The following is a 20,036-nucleotide window of genomic DNA, read 5'->3' as shown; positions in this document are numbered from 1 at the left end:
TGGGCCTGGTCCCTACCCTCGGGGATAACAGAGGCCAGGAAGAAATTGGGCTGAACAATCAGTACGACAGGCCTGTGGGTGGACCGTACACCTTGTGCCTCCTGCTCCCACCATGCCCCATTGCTCTTCGTGGGTTACTTCTCTGCTGCCACAGCCTGAGGGTAAGAGGGAAAAGGTAAGTGTTGGCAAAAGAGACCCCATTCCTGCCTTCTCCCCTGGCTTGTCCCAACTTTAAGCTGTCCTTGTAGGTACTATCAGTTCCTTTTCTCTGAGCTCTGGGATGTTTCTGTCCTTGTCTCTTTCCTCTACTGTCCCAAAGCAGATCATGACCTTTAGCTCTCTTCTGGATTTGGGAGATAGTTTTCTTCTGTGTTTGAGAACATCACGTGTATCTTTGAGATTGCTGGTGAGAAGTGCCCTTTGCAGAGCCTCACCTTTGCCTGTGACCCTTCACTTTGCCCATGGAAGTCCTGTTTTCCATCTCATTTCTGGCCTTTGTTTTTGGTCACATGTCACAGACTTATCTCTCAGCCCTTCTACTCAATGGCACTATCCTGTTTTCTCTGTTCTAGTCATTCTCTGCCCCTGAGCCATCTGTCCCTGGAATCCCTTAGCCTGCATGTGCCGGGGTCTGTTCCAGGTTAGGACTGACCCTCATCTCATCCCTGTCGCAGCTTCACTGCTCCTCCTCACGGGCGGGACCGCCTCAGACGGCAGTTTTCCACTACCATCCATAGCTTGGCCCCACTCCCTCACAAGATTTTTCTGGGGGGCGGAAATCGTAATTGTTTGCCACACTCTGTAACGACAAGAATTTTAATCTAATATGGAACATTCCTTTAATGAAAGAATTGACTAGGTCCATGATCAGCATTGGGATGTAGAAAAGAGGAAGGAATTAAAATTAGATATGCAAGGGAATTTAGAAATAGAAGTATAATTTGAAAAGCACAGGAAATTATTAACTTTGCTGACACAAATTAATATTATTGAATATAAAATACTAACACTACTGAAATGAATCTCAGCCAGAAAAAGATTTTTGTGACTTATTATCTTCTCTTCATAAACTCTGAAAGGCCCAGAAATGACAAAGGTCATATAAGTGGGAGCTAGTGTATGTTAGCTATTCTATCAGAAAAAAAACTTGTGAGCACGGGGGATTGAAGGTGTAGGAAATAGGGTGATTTTTCACTAATTTGGACTACCATGGAGGATACACACTGCCAGCTTCTTCAAGCTTTTTTTTTTAAACTGATTTTTCTACTTTCCTGTTCATCATTTCATTTTTAGGAACAGTTTACCTAAGAGGCAAAGAAGTAAGCCTTTAAGAAATTTATGTGTTAAATAGCTGAATAATTTGTATTCAGTCTTTCAATGATATGTAATGATCTAAAAGATATATAAAACATCATTTTAGCATTTAAGTGTCCTACTTTATTTTGATCTTGGACAATCTGCAAAGACAGGTCTTCACGAACTAAACTTCACATTAGACTAGTTTCTGGCCAGTGAATCTTGATTAAATTTTATTATGACTTAAATGTTAACTCTTTAGAATTGGGTTTTTTGGGGTGGGGGTACGAAATTTGTTTGCTGGTAATATAATAATTATGGAAAGAGAAGTCTAATGAGATACAACATATGTTCCCACATAGGATGATGGTAAGAATGGAAAGAATTGAAAATTTGGAAACAACTCCGTCTCTCAGAGAGGGGGATTAGTTAACAAAGCACAGAGCAGAAGCTAGCCCAGGGTGTCATCGGGGTTCTGCGCCAGCCAGGCCTGTGTTGCACCCAGGGCTTCTGGTTAAGCCACTGCCCCGAAGCAGTCACCCCCTGCTGCTGACACCTGTGTAAACACAGCAGTGGTTGGCTGGGCCCACTGTGACCTCTGCCCAATGCTTCAGACTCACTAGCTGCAGCCACCTACCACCTTGGTTGATCTTTGTAATGATAAAGGTCATTATTGAGTTCCGCCCCTCACTGGCCATAAGCTTTGGGGGAGCTTTGAGCTCTGAGCCTTCCAAGGCCTTCTTTAGGCCTTTCTGCTTTGACCACAGATGGTGGGGCTTTGAAGAGACTCTGACAGATGTTTTTCTACATCAATCCCAAGGGGAGAAGGACTCGTTGAGAAGGAGATGAAGCTACCTAACCAATGAGACAGTTGAAGTCTTTAGCTCTGGCCATTCTGAAGCCAGATGCTGGCAGGTGGAAGGTTTGCTTCTTGCTCTGGGCTGTGCATTACCCTTGGGGAGAAGAAGGCTGAAGAAGCTGTTACTGAAATTGCATAGATGAGCCTCTGACAAGAAACAGACTCACTCATCTCACTCATGTAATGTCTTCAAGAACCTGCACTACAGGCGGAATCCATTATTGAACTGGGTGGCCACATGATCAACTTGTGTAAGATGGGTGCCCTGACCCAGCATGAGGACAGGCTTGTGGCTAGTACATGGGAGAATTTGACTCTGCCTTGGCTGACTTCCATAGCTGTGTGTGAATTCTCTTCCATCATCAGGGCAGTGTGGTGTGCCTTTGAGTTACCTCGGCTGTTTTCCATTAACTGCACCAAAACCTTCTCATGTTTTCTCCCTTGTAGTGCCTTTCCCTCTAGTAAAGTAACTTGGTTTTCCGAACACACACACACACACACACACACACACACACACACACACAGGAATAAAGATCTGTTACGATTCAGTACAACACAAGTAGGCTAGTACAAATTTATCAGTGATCCTAGATAGACAGTTCATAAAAGAAGACCTAAAAATTGCTAATAAATATCTGCTGATAATAACAAGATGTTCAGCCAGTGAAAATGTATAAACAATAGTAGAGTGTAGGAATTACATGGATTCTGAAGCCAGGTCAGCTGGATCGAGTCCTGGCTTTGCCATCATTTGCCATGTGACCTTCACAAGTTACTTATTAACCTCTCTATATTTCAGTTTCCTCTTCTATGAAATAGAAATGATCATAACAGAGGACGTACCACACAAAGTTGTGACAATTTACAAAGTCGATGTCTGTAAGGTGCTCAGTACAGTGCCTGACACATCGTGTGCTAAATGTTAGCTGCTGTGACCATGACAGTGATGATGCTGGTGATGGTGGCAGCGCCAGCTTATTGTCCAAAGTGGTTACATCAGCTTACATTTCACCAGCAATATATGAATGTTCCCTTTCCTCACATTTTTCTTATAGCATTAGACTTCACAATGTTTGGCAAATAAGTGGATGAAAAGTAGAATGTGAGATATTTTCATTTTTCTTACTGCTGGTGAGGTCGAGCATCTTTTCATAATTCGTTGGCTGTTAGTTTCCTCTGTTGCGAGTTGCTTATTCATATCCTCAGCCCATTCTTCTGTCAGTCTCTTGCCTTCTTATTGATTTTTACATTGATTTCTCATTCATCCAGCAAATATCTATTGAGGACTTTTTATATGTTAGACCCTGTTTTAAGTGCTGAGAATACAATGGAAAATGCTGTTTTATGGATCTTACATTCTAGTTAGAGGAAGACAAATGAATAAATAGTACATTTTAGCTAACTATAAGTTATATGAAGAAAAATAGAACAGATTATTTATAATAATATGTAACATTTATTGTGTGATTTCTATGTGCCAACTACTAATACTGATATATTAAGTCATCCTCACCATTTTTATAACACTGTTTATTGAAAACATCATCCTTTTACAGGTATGGAAACAGAGGCACATATAGGTTAAATAATAGGCTCTAAGTCACACAGCTAGGAGGAAGCAGCAGAGCCAGGATTCAGAACCAAGTGGCCAGGCTCCAGCTAACACCTGCAGTCCTGGTGAGGATATCATGCTGCTTCTCTGTGCTGTACTGGAGACAGAATGAGAAGGGGAAAGAGCTTCTTGTATGTTCTGACTAGTAACATTTTATCATATGTTTTTAAAAAATCTTGCCTCATTCTGTAGCTTTAAAATTTGGTTTATAATCACTGCCACAAAATGCTTAACTTTGATGTAGTTGGGCTATCCCCTTTTAGCTGTTGGTTTATACCCTGGGTCCTTGGTTAAGCAGTTCTTTCCTTCACTGACATTATGAAGTTATTTTCTTATTCTTTCAGTTACCCAGTCAACAGATATTGACTTCACCGTCTACTATATGCCAGACCCTGTTCTAGGCACTGGATCGATGTTAACTGAACCAACTAAAAGCACTGTCTCCAGTCTTAAGGTTTTGTTTTCCAAGTTTGGGTTTGTAACTCCTTTGGAATTTGTTTTTGTCACTCATGGGAAGTAGCAAACTGATTAAATTTTCCTCCATATAGGAAGTCAGTTTTTCTGATACTATTTATTGAAAAGTTCATTTTTCACCACCGATTTATGATGCAATTGTTATCAAATCTCGAGTCCCCATATACCATGGGCTGTTACTGGGCCATGTGTGCTGTTTCCCTGATCTGTTTATTTCTTCCTGAACTCAGTTGTATTTTAATAATGTTTTAGTTGCAAAAGGGTTGTGATCATCGTAGACAATTTAGAAAATGCATGAAAATACAGTGAAGATTGAAATTACCTATAATCCCACCATATTCTATGCAGGAAACTAGAAATCAAGGAGGGGGATTGTAAAATATAACATCAGACTACTAATGGTTCTTGTGGGGAGGAGCTCAGTGATCTCCCTGGTGGAATCCTATCAAATCTAAACTTGTTTCTTACCTTTGGCATTCACATTGCCATAAATTGAGTAGGCATGTCACCCTTAAAATTAATGTATTAGTTATGATAGACTAAGCCACTACAGCACGGAGACCCCAATGTGTAATTGCTCTGCACAATAGCGTTTTCTTCTTATTCACGGGACAGCCCTGGGCCAGGTGTTCAGAGGGTTGGCCTGGGGACTTCCCTTCATTCTGTCAGAGTCTAGCTTTCCCCATCGTGTGGCTGTGCTCTCCTCTAGTGCCTCACCCTGCACTTGCGTCAAGTCTGCATGGGGAAGGAGTGTGTGCGGAGGAGCATGCCCAGGAGGGTCTCTGGGCCAGCCAAGGGGCAGATGTCACTTTTACTCCTGTCCCACAGGCCAGAACTCAGTCACATGGCCATACCTCAGTGTGAGGTGCTGGGAAGTGCTATCTCACTGTGAGCTAGGGGGAGAGTGGGGGAGATGGATTTGGGGGGTCAGCCAATAGTTTCTGCCTCTCTTGTTTCTCATGGAGCAACTCTGACATGTTTACACTTCATTGTAAAATGATGTGTTTTTTGTTCATTCCATTAAGCCCTCTCTGTGGAATCCTTGAATACATCTTTGAAGGGATTTGCTGGATGTGCTTATTGAATATTTGACATCTGCATGGCTAAGGAGTTTATTGGTTTACTCTTGGGGTTTGAATATGCCAGAGATTCTCTCTAGACACAGACAGTATCTGTCCTTTCTGGGGTAGCAAAATTCAAAGGCTTTCATTGTGTATCTTTCATATGAATTCTTGGGGAAATGGGAAATGGAATGCCTGTTCTTAAAGTGCCAATAGAAATCTATAAAAGTCTGCATAATATCCATGGCTAAACTTCTGTAATTCAGTAACCAGCCTTAAGTACTGGGTATCTGAGTCAGTTTTTCTTCATTGGATTTCCAAAAAGAATCTTCACAAGCAGGTATTTTCTTTTATTGTCCTGAGGCCTTAGCAATATCTTACCACCCCCAGAGACAAGAATTTCATTTCCCAATTTTTAAAACAGCTTTGTTGATGTATAATTCACATACTCTATACTTCATTGGTGTTTAGTATATTTACTGAGTGTGCAGCCATCACCACAGCCAACTTTGGAACATCTGCATTGTCCCCAGAAGAAACCCTGCATCCCTTAGCTGACACCGTCCAACCCCCCTCATCCTCTCAGCCCTCGGCAACTGCCAATCTATTTTCTATTTCTGTATATTTGCCTAGTCTGGAATTTTTATATAAATGAAAGCATATCCTGTGTGTCCTTCATGATTAGCTTCTTTCACTTAGCATAATGTTTTCAAGGTTCATCCACGTTGTAGCATGTGTCATACTTCATTTTTTTGCTCAGTGATATTCCATTGTGTGGATATACCATATTTTCTTTATTCATCAGTTGATGGACATTTGGGTGTTTTCCACTTTTTGTCTGTGCTGCTTTGAATATGCGTGTACAGATTTTTGTGTGGATATATGTTCATTTCTCTTGGCTATATATTCCTGGCTGTGAAATTGCTGGGTCATGTTGTAACTCTGTTTAGCATGTTGAGGAACTGCCAGACTGTTTGTCGAAAGCTCTTGCTTGCCCCATTTTATATTCCCACCACATCTTCGCCAACAACAAAAAATTACCTTTTTTGACTATAGTTATCCTAATGAGTGTGAGGTGGTTGGTGGGTCTGTCAGCTCTCATTCTCAAATTCTTTCTCCTTGAAGCTTCTGGGGAATGGAAAGTAGCTCTAACTTAAGGGTTGGGCAGCTCTGCTTCTCATCACTGTATAAATACCACCAGATACATCTGGGAGTTTAGAGCAGGGAATGGCTAATTTAGTGCCAATTTCTGCTGGTCCCTGTCAATTTATATTTGAGAGGGAAAAATAAAACTTTGACAAACTAGAGTTAACAAAAATGATTCTAGTTTCTTAATTATATCAAAATAACAGCACAATTTTAACAATACCATTGGTACATACTATTAATTAGCTACCAAAATGTACCTTAACAGAAAACTTCTTTTTACAAGTGTCCTATAAGTTATAGAACAGGTAATGTAAACAGATTTAAGAAATCTTTGATGAGATTGTCTGCTATTTTTATCTTTTGTCTCTATATCCATACCAGTTTCCACGAGTTTAATTTATTTGTTTTAGGAAAAATTAACTCACATGCAGGACAAACATGTCTGGATTCTTCATTGGTGTAGCTATGTTCATCCAGCTGGATAGGCACCCGTGCCAGCCATCACTTCTCAGCCTGTATCCGTCTGGATGAAAGCTTCTTGCAAATGTGGAGATACTTTTAACTGGGTGTATTGGACAGAAAAGCTGTGAGATCCTGGGCTCCTAGTGACTTCTATAAGAGCCATAACCAGCAGTAGTGAAAGGATGAGGCAGGAGAGGGATAACTCTCTGGGTTGTGAAGCCAAGGCCGTGTTCTGGATGATCTCAGTTACCACCGTCCCCTCGACACAGTGCCAAGCACATAGTAGATGCTCAGTGAATACATCTGCCTTTGACTTTACTGTCCAGATAGGGAGAATTTTAGCCTTCTGAGGTATTTTACCACCTGACAATATGTAATTAGAGCCAACTCAAGAGCCAGAATTAATCACTCATTCATTCAACAAGCCTTTGTTATAAAAAATCTACATGTTTTGGGCATAGAAGCATTAGAGACCTTAGGGAGACAGATATAAACAGCTTTCTTTTGTAACTCCATCCCCCCACTAACACATGCATACATAAATCATGTACTCACAATACAGCAAGTTCACTGCTTTACAAGGTGCCAGCTATGGGAACATTGAGGGAGCAACGCCTGAAATATTCAAACTCCCAAATCAGAGATTTTGACGTACTTACCCGTGGTGTATTTTGAGCTCCAGTATCTGGCTGTGATATGTTTGTTTAGCCCAATTTCTAGTCAGATATTTATGGGAGTCCTTAGCCACCAGATGATTTTAAATATAAACATCACAATAATACAGATTTGATTCTACTGAAGAAAATAAACTGCTCATTTTGAGGTGGGAATACATTACTATTTTTAGACCACTAGGGTGCCATTTGGCAGGGTCTCAATCTGTCTCCAAAAATGAGCACTTTCTATTGTAGGACTTGAAACAGGGAAATATGAAGCTGTAGCCCAAGCAGTTGCCTCTTAAACAGTTTTTCTCAATATTGAACATACCTTTCATATTTTGGCCTTGTAGAGGAACACATTATCCATTTTAAATTTAAAAAGAGTATGATTTTTAATACACGGATAACTGACAGAAAGAGAGTGTGGGTGATGAGGCTAGTAGCACTTTGTATCAGTTAAGATACTCTTAAGTTATGATGTGATAAAAACGGCACTACAGTTCTGTTGCATAAGTCAGCAAAGGTTTGTCTGCCACCTCCCCTACATGTGTGCAGGCGGGGGCCTCTGATCCTCTGAGGGACTCGGGCTTAGGCTAAAGCACACGCCATCAGCCCCATTGCCATCATCTTGACAAGGCTGTGCAGGACTTGGCTGGAAGAGGCATTCAGCAGAGAGAACTCTAGCAGGGGTGTTCGACCTTTTGGTGTCTCTGGGCCACACTGGAAGAAGAGTTGTCTTGGGCCACACATTAAATACACAAACACTAATGAAAACTGATGAGCCAAAAAAGGGTTTTAAGTAAATTTATGATTTTGTATTGAGCCACACTCATAGCCATCTTGGGCTGCATCTGGGTCGTGGGCCATGGGTTGGACACCCCTGGAAAGGCTCTCCACGCTTTCATATGGGAGCAACACTTTACAAGGTGCCAGCCTTTGGAACATTGAGGGAACAAAGCCTGAAAAGTCTTTGAATGACTTATCTTCCATCAGCTAAGCAAACTGCTCACCTGTGCCTCATCTCAAGGGGTGGGAAGTGTATGCAACATACTCTCAGTTGCCTGCAGGAGAGGGAATTCAACATACTGGTGAGCAAGAATGATGTTTACCGCACATCTGAGTGGGGAAAACCCAGTTTGCCTCCTTGCTTCTCTTTTGCTGTCATGCTACTGTCACACGCACACAGCACTTCTGACACCAGTGTGTGTGTGTGTGTGTGGTGTGGGGGTTCCTACACCAGCTGGGTGTCCCGCAATTTAGCTAAATTTTGCAGTTTTGCATGACTGCCACTTCCTTACTTCAAATGACAATCCCAAGTCCAGGTGGTCACCTGTGCTTCTGACTGACCAGCTCCTCAGGTTTGGTTAATTTAAATTCACAGAATTCAGGAAGGTCATTTACTTACTGTTAACCAGTTCATTATAATACAGATGAACACCCAGATGGAAGGGGCGTGTAGGGCAAGGCACGTGGGAGGGCTGCGGAACCCACATCCTTCCCCTGTGCCCTCAGCAGGTGCTGCACCATCCCACACCTCCATGTGTTTGCCCGCCCAGAAGCTCCCTGGCCCTACACTGTCGGGACTTTTATGGAGGCTTCACGAGTGGGCTTGACTGATCACTAATCCCATTTGTAGCCCCTCTCCTCTCTCTGGAGAATGGAAGGGTGGGGCTGAAAATACCAAGCTTCTAATCAGGGTGCTTGGTCTTTCTAGTGATTGGCTCCCATCCAGGAAGCCACCAGGTCACTTTAGTAGAACAAAAGACACTCCTTTTCACCCAGGAAATGACAAGGGTTTTAGGAGCTCTGTGCCAGGAATGGGGGAAAGAGAGCAATATATATATTTTCTCTTATTCACACATTTTATAGAGAAATGAGAGACTCTGTTCTGAAGGAGCACATATTCTAGTGGGAAGAGCAGATGAGAACACCAGGTGTAGAGTGTGCCGGATGGAATGGTGCTCAGATGGCAGGGGGCTCATTGAGCTAGGGGGCATCTGATTCAGATTAGGGAAGAAGCAAGGTTTCTTGGAAGAGGTGGTTTCGGGCCTGCATTTTGAGTGACAAGCAATTTGCCAGGAAATGATGGGTAGAAAGGTGTCCTAGCAGGGGAAACAATGTGTTTAAGTGTGGAATAATAGCAATTGTCAGTATTGATTGAAAGACTAACTCCACGCCAGCCAGCCACTAGGCTGCACACTTGCAGGCCCTGTCGAGGTCACTCCCCGAAAGCCTCCCCTTTGTGCGTCGTCTGTTGCCTAAGAATGTATGTCTCACAGGATGGGACTTCAGTTTGTTCACTGTTGGATCTTTATGCTCCAGTCACTATTGCTGTATAACAAACCAACAAGTGGTTTATTATACTCACACATCCTGTGGGTTAGGAATTTGGAAAGGGCACAGTTCGAGGGAGTTCTCACTGGGGGTTTCTCTTGAGGTGGCAGTTAGATTTTGGCCAGGGCTGCAGTCAGCCAAGGGCTGCACTGGCCCGGGCCTCCGCGTTGGCTCCCTCACGGGGCTGGCCAGAGACCTGCTGGTTTCTCACCCAGCATGGTTGCCTGTGGTCTCACCAGCGTGGCAGATCTCAAGGTCCTCTGATGGAAAGAACTTGATTTCATGAGAAGTGGGTAGGAGCTTCGTGGCCTTTTTTCACCTACACTCAGAAGTCATGTATTGACACATTTATTGTGAATGATTCCCTGTGAGTCACTTTCAAAGGGAGGGGTCTAAGTTCCATTTTTCATTGGGTAGGATCCAATAAAAATTTTGAGGACATGTTGAAAAGTCCTTCTGGCTGAAAATTATTTACATTCCCCTACATGCAGCATACATTTACCCTCCCTAAGGCCCTCTCCAAAATCATATTGTGTTTTAGCCTGTGTATTAATTAGGCTCAGGCTTCAAGTAGAGGATCTCGTCATCTAAACCAAGTCCAGGTGTGGGTGAGGCACCCCTCGTAGTCGATTTGAGTACCTGGGAACTGAGCAGATACGTGTTCTGCTCTCCACACGCCCATCCTGAAGTGGTGGACAGAGGTAGTAGAGCCACTATTCCAAAAGGGGAAAATAGGGAGCACACCCCGGTCTGGTTCGTAGCAGCTCTGAAATCTATTTAGTAATGTGCTGCTGGTTCCTTGGCTCAAACTCAGCCCCGTTCTCTGGGAGCTGTTCTCCCTGGCTCAGACCGCTGTCCTCTGGGTTCTTGGTTGTGCCCTTTAAGACATCTTCCAAAAGAGAACTGACTTTGCATCTGAGTGGCCCCCTCTGTCTGCTTCCTGCTTTGTAAAAGACGGAGGGTCCGAAGTCCTCTTCATTTTCTTCTGCTCTCTGTTTTCCAAGCCAAAGTAACTCTTTAAAAAATGTCATGAGCTTTTTATGATTCCATTTTTAATCAGTCCATTAAACGCAAGTTACCCACAGATCTCTTCCGGATAGGTTTTTCTCTTCCTTGAGCTCCTGGTGAAGCTGCCGTGACACACAGATTCTTGGAAGCATGTTGTTCAGAGAGGATGCACAAGGCACTTCCCTCAGGAACCTACAAGGCTTTTTGTCTGGAATGGTCAGCAAGTCAGCACTTTCAGCCCTCTGCCCAGAAATCTCTTTAGTTAGGTCAAGTTCGTTAGGAACATCTTCTATTTTCCACATTATTGCTGGCACTGGTTTTATAAATGCTCCTCTACTGCATAACAAGGGTCATTTTTCCTCAAAGTTTTCTTTATTTGAAAATGAAGAAATCATTGAAATAATCATGAAATGAAATATTTTCTGTATTTTCTTCAAGCCCTCTCCAGTAGCCTCCTCAAGGCCATCAGACTTCTGCCAACAGTCTCCTCAGGGTCTTTCCACCTGGTCTTGGTGCCGATGCCTTGTGTTTCAGGGTTTTGTTAGAGCAGTGCTTGATTTTCAGGTTCTAAATTTCTGTTCTGGTTTGTATTACCAATCTGGTGACTTAAAACATTTTTTTATCATACTTGTGGATTTTGTGGGTAAGCATGCTGGAAAAGGCAGTTTCTCACTTGGGGCCTCTTGTGCAGGTGCAGTCAGACATTGCCTTGGGGAGTCTTCCGCAGACTGACCAAGCTGATCATCCAAGAGTCCTCCCTCCCACGGCTGCTAGCTGGTGCCAGCTGCTGCCTGGATGCTCAGCGGCACTGTCAGCCTGGTGGTTGGGGCAGTCAGACCTCTCACGTGGCTCCAGGTTGCCCCAAGGGTGAACATCCCAAAGTAGCCAGGTAGAAACTGTGTTTTGTGACCTACCTGCAGAAGTCACATAGTGTCATTTCTTCTGTGTTAAGAGCAGAGTGACAACCCTGCCCAGATTTAAGGGGAGGGGGAGGGACCCCACCTCTTCTTAGGAGAAGTATCAAAGAATTTTTAGATGTTTCGAAAGTGCTTGGACGTAGAGCAGGGTCAGGCAAAAAGAGAACCTCACTAGGTAATTGCATCTACGAAGTAGGCATATTTGCCTCTCTTATTATATCTGTCTTTGGGCAATACAGACCCGAGCCCTGGCCTGTGTGGCTCAGTTAGTTGGGTGTCATTCCACAAACCAAAAGGTCTCAGGTTTGAGTCCCAGTCAGCACATGTGCCTGGGTTGCGGGTTCGGTCCCTGGTCATGGTCTCTGCAGGAGGCAACTGGTCAATGTTTCTCACAGCAATGTTTCCCTCCCTCTGTTTCTCCCTCCCTTCTCCTCTCTCTGGAACCAATTGAAAAAAAAAAAAAAAAAGAAATGACACGATACTTCACATTATACACCTTTTATTCTAAGTGAATTAGGAAGTGAAATATTTTTTTACAAAAGTCATATAGAAAGGAATGTATGGAAGTGTGCTTATGTAATTTTGGAATAGGGAAGTCCTATCTAAGCAAGATTTAAATGCCAAGAAGCCACAAGAGGAAGTATTTAAGTGTTAGACTCTATAAGAATTTTAAATGTCTGTACAGGAAATGATACCATAAGTAAAGCTGAAAGCTAAAAAATAAACTGGGTAAAGTATTTGTAATCTAAATAATATACAACAAACTAGACAGTGTAGTATAAGCAAAAAGTAGTATTTCATAGGGCTGTAGCAAGGATTGAATGAGTTTAAAGTGCCCAAAGTAAAAATATCTAATACATGATAGATTCTATTTGTACTTTTAATAAAGAGCACCTACAAATCAATTTTTAAAAGATGGCTAAGGAAAAAAGGATAAGAATGAGCAATTAATGGAAAAATATAAATGGTTGATAAGCATGCGTACCCTCACACCTGATTAAATAAAGAAAATTAAATCTACAAGTTTTTTCCCTACCTAAAGACTTGGGGGTAGAAAAAAAGACTTGGGGACAGAAGGTAAAAAGACTGGTAATGTTTCAGTGCTGGCAAAGAAGTAGGGAAATCGACATTCGTGTTTCCTGTTCTTTGTTCCTTTATTTAGGCAAGGTGTTTTCTAAGCTCCTCTAGTTTCCCCTTGGGCTTATTTCAGGATTTTTTTAAATTTTTGATTTTTTTAAAGATTTTATTTATTTATTTTTAGAGAGGGAAGTGGGGGAGAGAGAGAGGGAGAAACATCAATGTGCGGTTGCTGGGGGCCGTGGCCTGCAACCCAGGCATGTGCCCTGACTGGGAATCGAACCTGCGACACTTTGGTTCGCAGCCCGCGCTCAATCCTCTGAGCTATGCCAGCCAGGGTGATTTTTTTTTTTGTAGTCTCAAATTATATACCGAGGTGTAAGGTTGTTGTTGTTGTTTGTTTGATTGATTGGAGGGGATTTTTTTCTGGCATCTATCCTGTTTAGTGTTCTCTGAGCTTTGTGGATACGTGGTTTGATGTTTTACATTAATTTTGGGAAATTCTCAGTTATTATTGCTTCAAATATTTTGTCTGTACTTTCTCTTTCTTCTCTATCAGTTATTCCCATTATGTGTATGTTATACCTTTTTAGGTATCCCACGGTCCTTGGATATTCTGTTTTGTTTTTTCGGTCCTTGTTCTCTTCGCTTTTTAGTTTGGGAGGTTTCTATGAAGATTTCCATTGCTGTGTCCTGTAAGTCAGAAATTCTTTTCTCAGCTGTGTCTGGTCTGCTAACAAGCCTGCCAAAGGCATTCTTCATTTCGGTTACAGTTTGTTTGATCGCTAGCATTTCTCTTTGGTTCTTTCTTAGAATTTTCATCTCTGTGTTAACCTTGCCCATCTATTCTTTTATGCTGTCTACTTTGTCCATTTGAGCCCTTAGCATATTAATCATAGATGTTTTAAATTCCTGGTCTGGTAATTTCAACATCCCTGCCATGTCTGGTTCTTATGCTTGCTCTGTCTTTTCCAGTTGTATTTTTGGTGTCTGAGCATGCCTTGTAATTTTTTCTTGTTAGCTGGACATGATATACTGGGTAAAGGAACTGCTGTAAATAGGTTTTTAGCGATGGTGAGATGTGGGGGGAGGGGACGTGTTCTACAGTTCTATGATCAGGCCCCAGCCTTTAGCGAGGCTGTGCCTCACTAAAGCACTTGTCAGTTTTCTCCAGCCCCCTTAACTGGCACAGAGTGGCTAGAATGGACTGGAGTTGGGTATTTCCCTTCCCCAGGTCAGTTAGGCTCTGACAGTCTGCCAGCCGGTTAAGCTGTGGGTTGCCTGGTCTCTCCTGAGGGCAAACCCTGTTGGGAAGAACAGAGTACTCTGGCTATTTCAAAATGATTCCCTTTCCCTGTCCCCTGGTGGAAGCCCAAGGGGACTTTTCTTCAATCTTTACGGTGGGAACTTTCTTGGGCTCCTGGAAGTAAAACTCACAAAAGGGTGGGAGACCCCTCTGATGGGCCCCCTGGACTTCTTAACTCTCAGGCTTGTCCACATGCAGTCTCGCAGTTACAGCTGAGGTTTCACACCCGGGTAGTGGCTCCTGTGCTGGTTTCAGCTGGAGAGTCTCTGCTCCTGGGGCTGTGACTCTGTGTTCGCCTCTGTCTCTGCAGCCTTGGGGGCAGCAGTTTGCCCTGTGTCACCTTTTTACACGTTGAAGAATGCTGATTTTTCAGTCTGTTAGGATGAAATGATGACTTCCAAGCTCCTTCCATGCAGAGCCAGAAACTGTCCAATTTACTGTTGGTGGAGTGGAAATTGGTACAGTATTTATTAAAGTAGTCTCATTTGTCTACGAAAACCAAAACTGTACATGCATGTCCACCTTCGGACATACTATCATGAATGAACAAAGATGTAAGTACCAGAATATTTTTGGCAGCAGCATTTTTAATATAGGAATGAAATATGATATATTTACATGATGGAATACTATCCAGTAGCTAAAAAGAAATGAGGTAGCTCAATATATTGTGACATGAAAAGAAATTATATTGTGAAGTGGAAGGAGAAAAAAAGGTTTCAAAATGGTATGGTTAGGATTCAACTTTTGCTTAAAACTTATTTATAGTAAAAACAAAAGCATCCTTAGAGAAGAAAGACAATGTTAGAAGAATATATACCAGAACAACTATTGATTTATCTTTAAGGGACAATGCTATATGAAGGATGTTAATATATTAATGACATATTTGTCTTCTATGATGAATATGTATTTTTATAATTAGGTAAAAATTCAAGAAGTATAATGGGCGGGGACCAGTAGAGCTAATTGAGAACCATGGAACAGATCTGATTATTTCCATCACTTTCCCCTACATCAGGCAAAAGTTCAATAACAATCCCTGATTCTAAATTTTCATTTACCTCCTGAGTATAGGCCAGGACAGGCCCCAGTGAATGAAAGCTTTAAATCTCCCGTGTTTCTTTTGCTCTTCAGGAGATGGCAAGGTTCCAAACAGAAGTGTTTTACCAGTGAATGTTTTTTTTCTTTCATGTAGAGTTTTTTTTATTGCTAATCCTTTTAGTAAAAGTTTTTTTTTTTCCAAGAAAAATTGCCCCCTCTGAACAGAAGCAGTTTCTTTGGTTCTATTGTGTCAAGATTAGTGATTTGTTTTACCCAAGAGATGTTTATAATGGATTTTTTTTAAGATTTTATTTATTTATTTTTAGAGAGGGAAGGGAGGGAGAGAGAGAGACATCAATGTGCGGTTGCTGGGGGCCGTGGCCTGCAACCCAGGCATGTGCCCTGACTGGGAATCGAACCTGCGACACTTTGGTTTGCAGCCCCCGCTCAATCCACTGAGCTACGCCAGCCAGGTATAATGGATTTTTTTACAACATGTATCGCTCCCTTTAAAAAGCTGACTAAGTAGATCAGTGCAGCAGTGATAACTGTGAAAGCAATTTGACTTCTGTTATAAAATGTGGTTTATATCTACAATTTTCCTGCTGAGATGACATCTAAGCATCCTGCAGTATGACTGAGTGCAGACTAATACTCTCCTGAGTTACTTGTCCTGTTAACTTCCTAATCTGACGAAATTCATTTCCCACTTACATCTATTTTGGGTTCCTGGACCCAATTCGAATGTGAGTGTGTGGTGGTGGGGCGCCTCCCATACAACACCAAGCGATTCTTATACAGCAGCAGAGTATCTGAGAATTCAGCTCAATTCTGATTCTGTCTACTCAGAGACAGCCTCAGATCCCCCAGGGTAAGGGTTCAGACAAGTCACAAGCCCAGGTTTTTACATGCACTTCTGCCAGACCAGAGGTTCCCAAGAGCCCCTCTCCTTGAGTTAGATTAATTTACTAGAGCAACTCGCACAACTCAGGGAACCTTTTACTTACTAGATCATTAGTGTATTATCAAAGGATATACTGTATTTTGCTGTGTATAATGCACACCCATGTTTTTGGCCCAACCTTTCAGGGAAAAAAAATCTTTCCTTTTAATTTTTTAATTCAATTTTTAATTTATTTATGTTTAGAAATAAAACTGATTATCGTATTCCAGGGTATTTTGCATATGGATATTGTTATTGCTTTCTAGAGTTACACTTTTAATGCCTTAAGCACAAATAGAAGAAATAACATTTATATAGATATAGAATTAGTACGACCCATGTATACTGTGCATTCTTATTTTACCCTCAAAAATTTGGGCAAAAAAAGTGTGCATCATACATGGCAAAATACAGTAACTCGGGATTATCAGATGGAAGAGATGCACAGGGTAAGGCACAGGGAAGCATACAGATCTGGATCTTCCGTTTTCTCTCCAGGCACACGCCCTCCCACCCCAGCACCTCCACTATCCTGAGAACTATTCAAACCCTGTCGTTTCGGGTTTTTATGAAGGTTTCATCACACAGGCATGAGCAATGAAACCACTGGCCATTCTCCTGCTCCCTGTTATCCCCAGAGGGTTGTGGTTGACACTGAAAGTTCCAACTGTCTAATCACATGATTGATTCTACTGGCAACCATCTTTTAGGTGCTTCCAGAAGTCACCTCATTAACGTAAGAGACATCTTTAAGCTCTCATCCTGTTAGGAAATTCCAAGGGATTCAGGAGCTGTCAGCCAGGAACCATCAATGAAAACCAAATATATATTAAAAAATATATTTAATATAATAAATAAATAAAATCTGTAAAAAAAAAAAAAAAAGACCCTGGCTGGCATAGCTCAGTGGATTGAGCGCGGGCTGCAAACCAAAGTGTCGCAGGTTCGATTCCCAGTCAGGGTACATGCCTAGGTTGCAGGCCATGACCTCCAGCAACCGCACATTGATGTTTCTCTCTCTCTCTCTTTCTCCCTCCCTTCCCTCTCTAAAAATAAATAAATAAAATCTTTAATATATAGTATTATATTATATATTAAATATATATTTATAAATAATAAATAACATATGTAATATTAATATATTATTTATAATTATATTTATATTTATGTTAAATTTATATAAATTTATATTTATATATCATACAATTATACATTGTATAATAATGCATCTAATATATATTTATTGATATATTATATTAAATTTAATATATTATAATATATAATATGTTAGATAATATTATAATATTAAATTTAATAATATATTAAATATATATTAAAATATATATTTGGTCATCTGTATTATCAAATATATATGTTTCTTGTAAATCACAGTATCATACATCCTAACGTAGTGTTTTTTTCCATGTATGACAAAATGTTCTAAGTGATTAACTTTATATAATGATTTGTTGTTGTTTTATCCTTTGTGAATTCCCTAACAGAAGTCCCAGAGGGGACTTGGGTGCCAAAAAGAAAAAGAAGAAACAGAAGAGAAAAAAGGAGAAACCAAATTCCGGAGGCACCAAGTCAGACTCTGCATCTGATTCCCAGGAGATCAAGATTCAGCAGCCTTCAAAAGTGAGAGCTGTGTTTATTTTAATCTGTGTCATTGCTCATGCATGTGAGAGCAGGTCTGTGCAGTTTAGCCCTTGTTGGGTCAGCGGTGTAGTTAGGGTTTTGCTGTGACCCTACTGATAGTAACTGGAGGGTACTTATACCCTTAGGTCAACGTCAGCACCCAATAACAAAGAGGTACATGCTGTGCCTTTGGGTGTGCTAGAATGCCACCTGCATATTTCTCAGCAAATTAGTATGTAGATTGTAATCATAGAACAAAGTCTCAATGTGAGTTATTAGGGGTTTTTTTTTGAAGCTACACTTAATATTTGATGACTTTTAGTTTAGAAGATATTCACATTTTAATTTTTCTGGGTGTCTGTCTAATTATCTGAATAGCACAACACCATCTGGCAGCAGATTTCAGCGGGAGCAGCCACGGGTAAGTCTTATGTTGACTTTGAATCAGTCCAGTCTTCAGTGGCCATTCTTAAGTCCATTGCCAAGGGTGGGAATTAGCTCCTAATGTTTCCCCTGAAGAAACACCCATTTAAACCAAGTCAGAAGTTATCTGGCTGGGCACTGTGTTGGCAGACTGGTGGTGCAGATGGCAGGCACCCCTTTCTCTAGGGCAACCCCAGTCACCCTAGCTGTGGGCACAGGCCTTGTGTGCTGGGCCCAGGGAAGCACAGAGCCTCCTTGGAGCAACAAAACTCACAGCAAAAAGGGGTCAAATTAGAAGCATAATGAAACAGAGTTGTTTTGATGATTGTAGTACATGTCACAGGAAGGGTTCAGGAGGTGGGATGGGAACCCGGGCTCTGTCCTGGCCTCATGGCTCTAGAGCTTGGCCTTTGCACAGGATTCTGCCTTTCTAAGCCCATCGCCTCATCTGCAAAGTGGGGATGATGACTTCTCCTCAACTCATGGGGTTGTTATGAGGCTACAAGTAGATCATTCTTATTAAATGGTTTTTGTATTGTAAAGCACTCTGTCTACATGGCAGTTATAACTATTATGCAAGTTTTGTGGAATTAAAATTTTTTTCTTGTACGAAGTTTGCATTGTATGTATCGCATAAAGTGAATCTTGCAGGTAGTTTTGTTATTGTCGCCTGTTTTACACATAAGGACCAGGAATCACTGAGAAGGAAAATTACTTGCCCCAATTTTCCCCTGACTGCCTTTGTGGGGTGAGAAGAAAATGGAGTCTTCCTCCCTAGCTTTTCACCTTGGTTCTCAGGTAATAAATATTCTATCCACCGGACATAATTTCCAAGGTAACTCGTATAAGGTACACCATAAGCTTGCAAGATTTTCTTTTCCCATTTCTAAACGTTGCTTCATCAGATAAATGAGGTATCACTTATATTCCGTTGTGGCCATTTCCTTATTGCTTCTGTCATCACCATCAGCTTCTGCCATCTTTGTAACCCCTAGTGATTTTTAACCCTTCCCCTTTCTGGTCACTTATTAGAAACTAGAGCCAGCCAAGGCTGGAGGAACTTAGCATTATGTGGTAGAAAAATTCTTTTCCTTTTTTATTAAGAATAAGTTAAAATTGTTTTAATATGGGCTACTCTCTGTTGTATTTTTTAAAAACTTAAGCTCCTTTCTTTTAAGCTGATGCCAGCTCTAGATAGCACCATATATTATAGTGATCCCTGTTTATTGTTTTTTTTGTTGTTCCTCACCTGAGGATACGTTTATTAATTTTAGAGAGAGAGAAGAAGCAGGAGAGAGAGAAAGAGACAGAGAGACAGAGACAGAGCGAAACATTGATAGGTTGCCTTCTGCACGCACCCCAGCTAGGAATCAAACCCACAACCTTTGGTGTGCAGGACGACGCTCCAACCAGTTGAACCACCTGGCCAGGCTATAGTGGACACTGTTTAGAGAATATTCTGGTGTACAATCAAGAACCAAAATGAAATAATTTCTCTGGATTCTTGTAGATTTCCAAAGTACTGAATTTGAAAAATAATGGGTAAAGAGAACAGCCACTGTACTTAGATCACAAGTGACAGATGTGGACGAAAAGAGGCCTGTCTGACTCTTTAATAGGAATATATAGTGAGAAGCTCATGCCGAGCTGGGGTACACTCTCACCTTTCCTAACACTATTCGTTTCTCCCCAGGTGGTGCTACTGCTGAAGGTGGATGGATAGGTTTAAGAATTTATCATAGCTGAGTTTTCCTTCTGCTTTGTCACCATGGAT

At 41.5% G+C, this 20,036-nt stretch overlaps 1 protein-coding gene across 3 annotated transcripts in view; it reads left to right on the top strand.

Annotated features, from left to right (window-relative positions):
- Nucleotides 1-20,036, top strand: part of NMT2 (N-myristoyltransferase 2) — a 69,179-nt gene that overhangs the window by 8,217 nt on the left and 40,926 nt on the right. For 2 of the 3 annotated variants that reach the window (XM_045858241.1, XM_045858239.1), the window contains exon 2: nt 17,704-17,839. In XM_045858241.1, coding sequence (XP_045714197.1) covers nt 17,704-17,839 — 136 coding nt within the window. Of the gene's footprint in view, nt 1-17,703; nt 17,840-18,217; nt 18,261-20,036 lie in introns of all 3 variants that reach the window. The other variant, XM_045858240.1, reaches the window with a different exon arrangement.

This window comes from Phyllostomus hastatus, unplaced genomic scaffold (genome assembly GCF_019186645.2).
Source record: "Phyllostomus hastatus isolate PE091 unplaced genomic scaffold, TTU_PhHast_1.1 phas_scaffold_1674, whole genome shotgun sequence".
In the NCBI taxonomy this organism is placed as follows: Eukaryota; Metazoa; Chordata; class Mammalia; order Chiroptera; family Phyllostomidae; genus Phyllostomus; species Phyllostomus hastatus.
The sequence above is the reverse complement of the archived record's forward strand: the minus strand, read 5'-3'. Positions and strand labels throughout refer to the sequence as shown.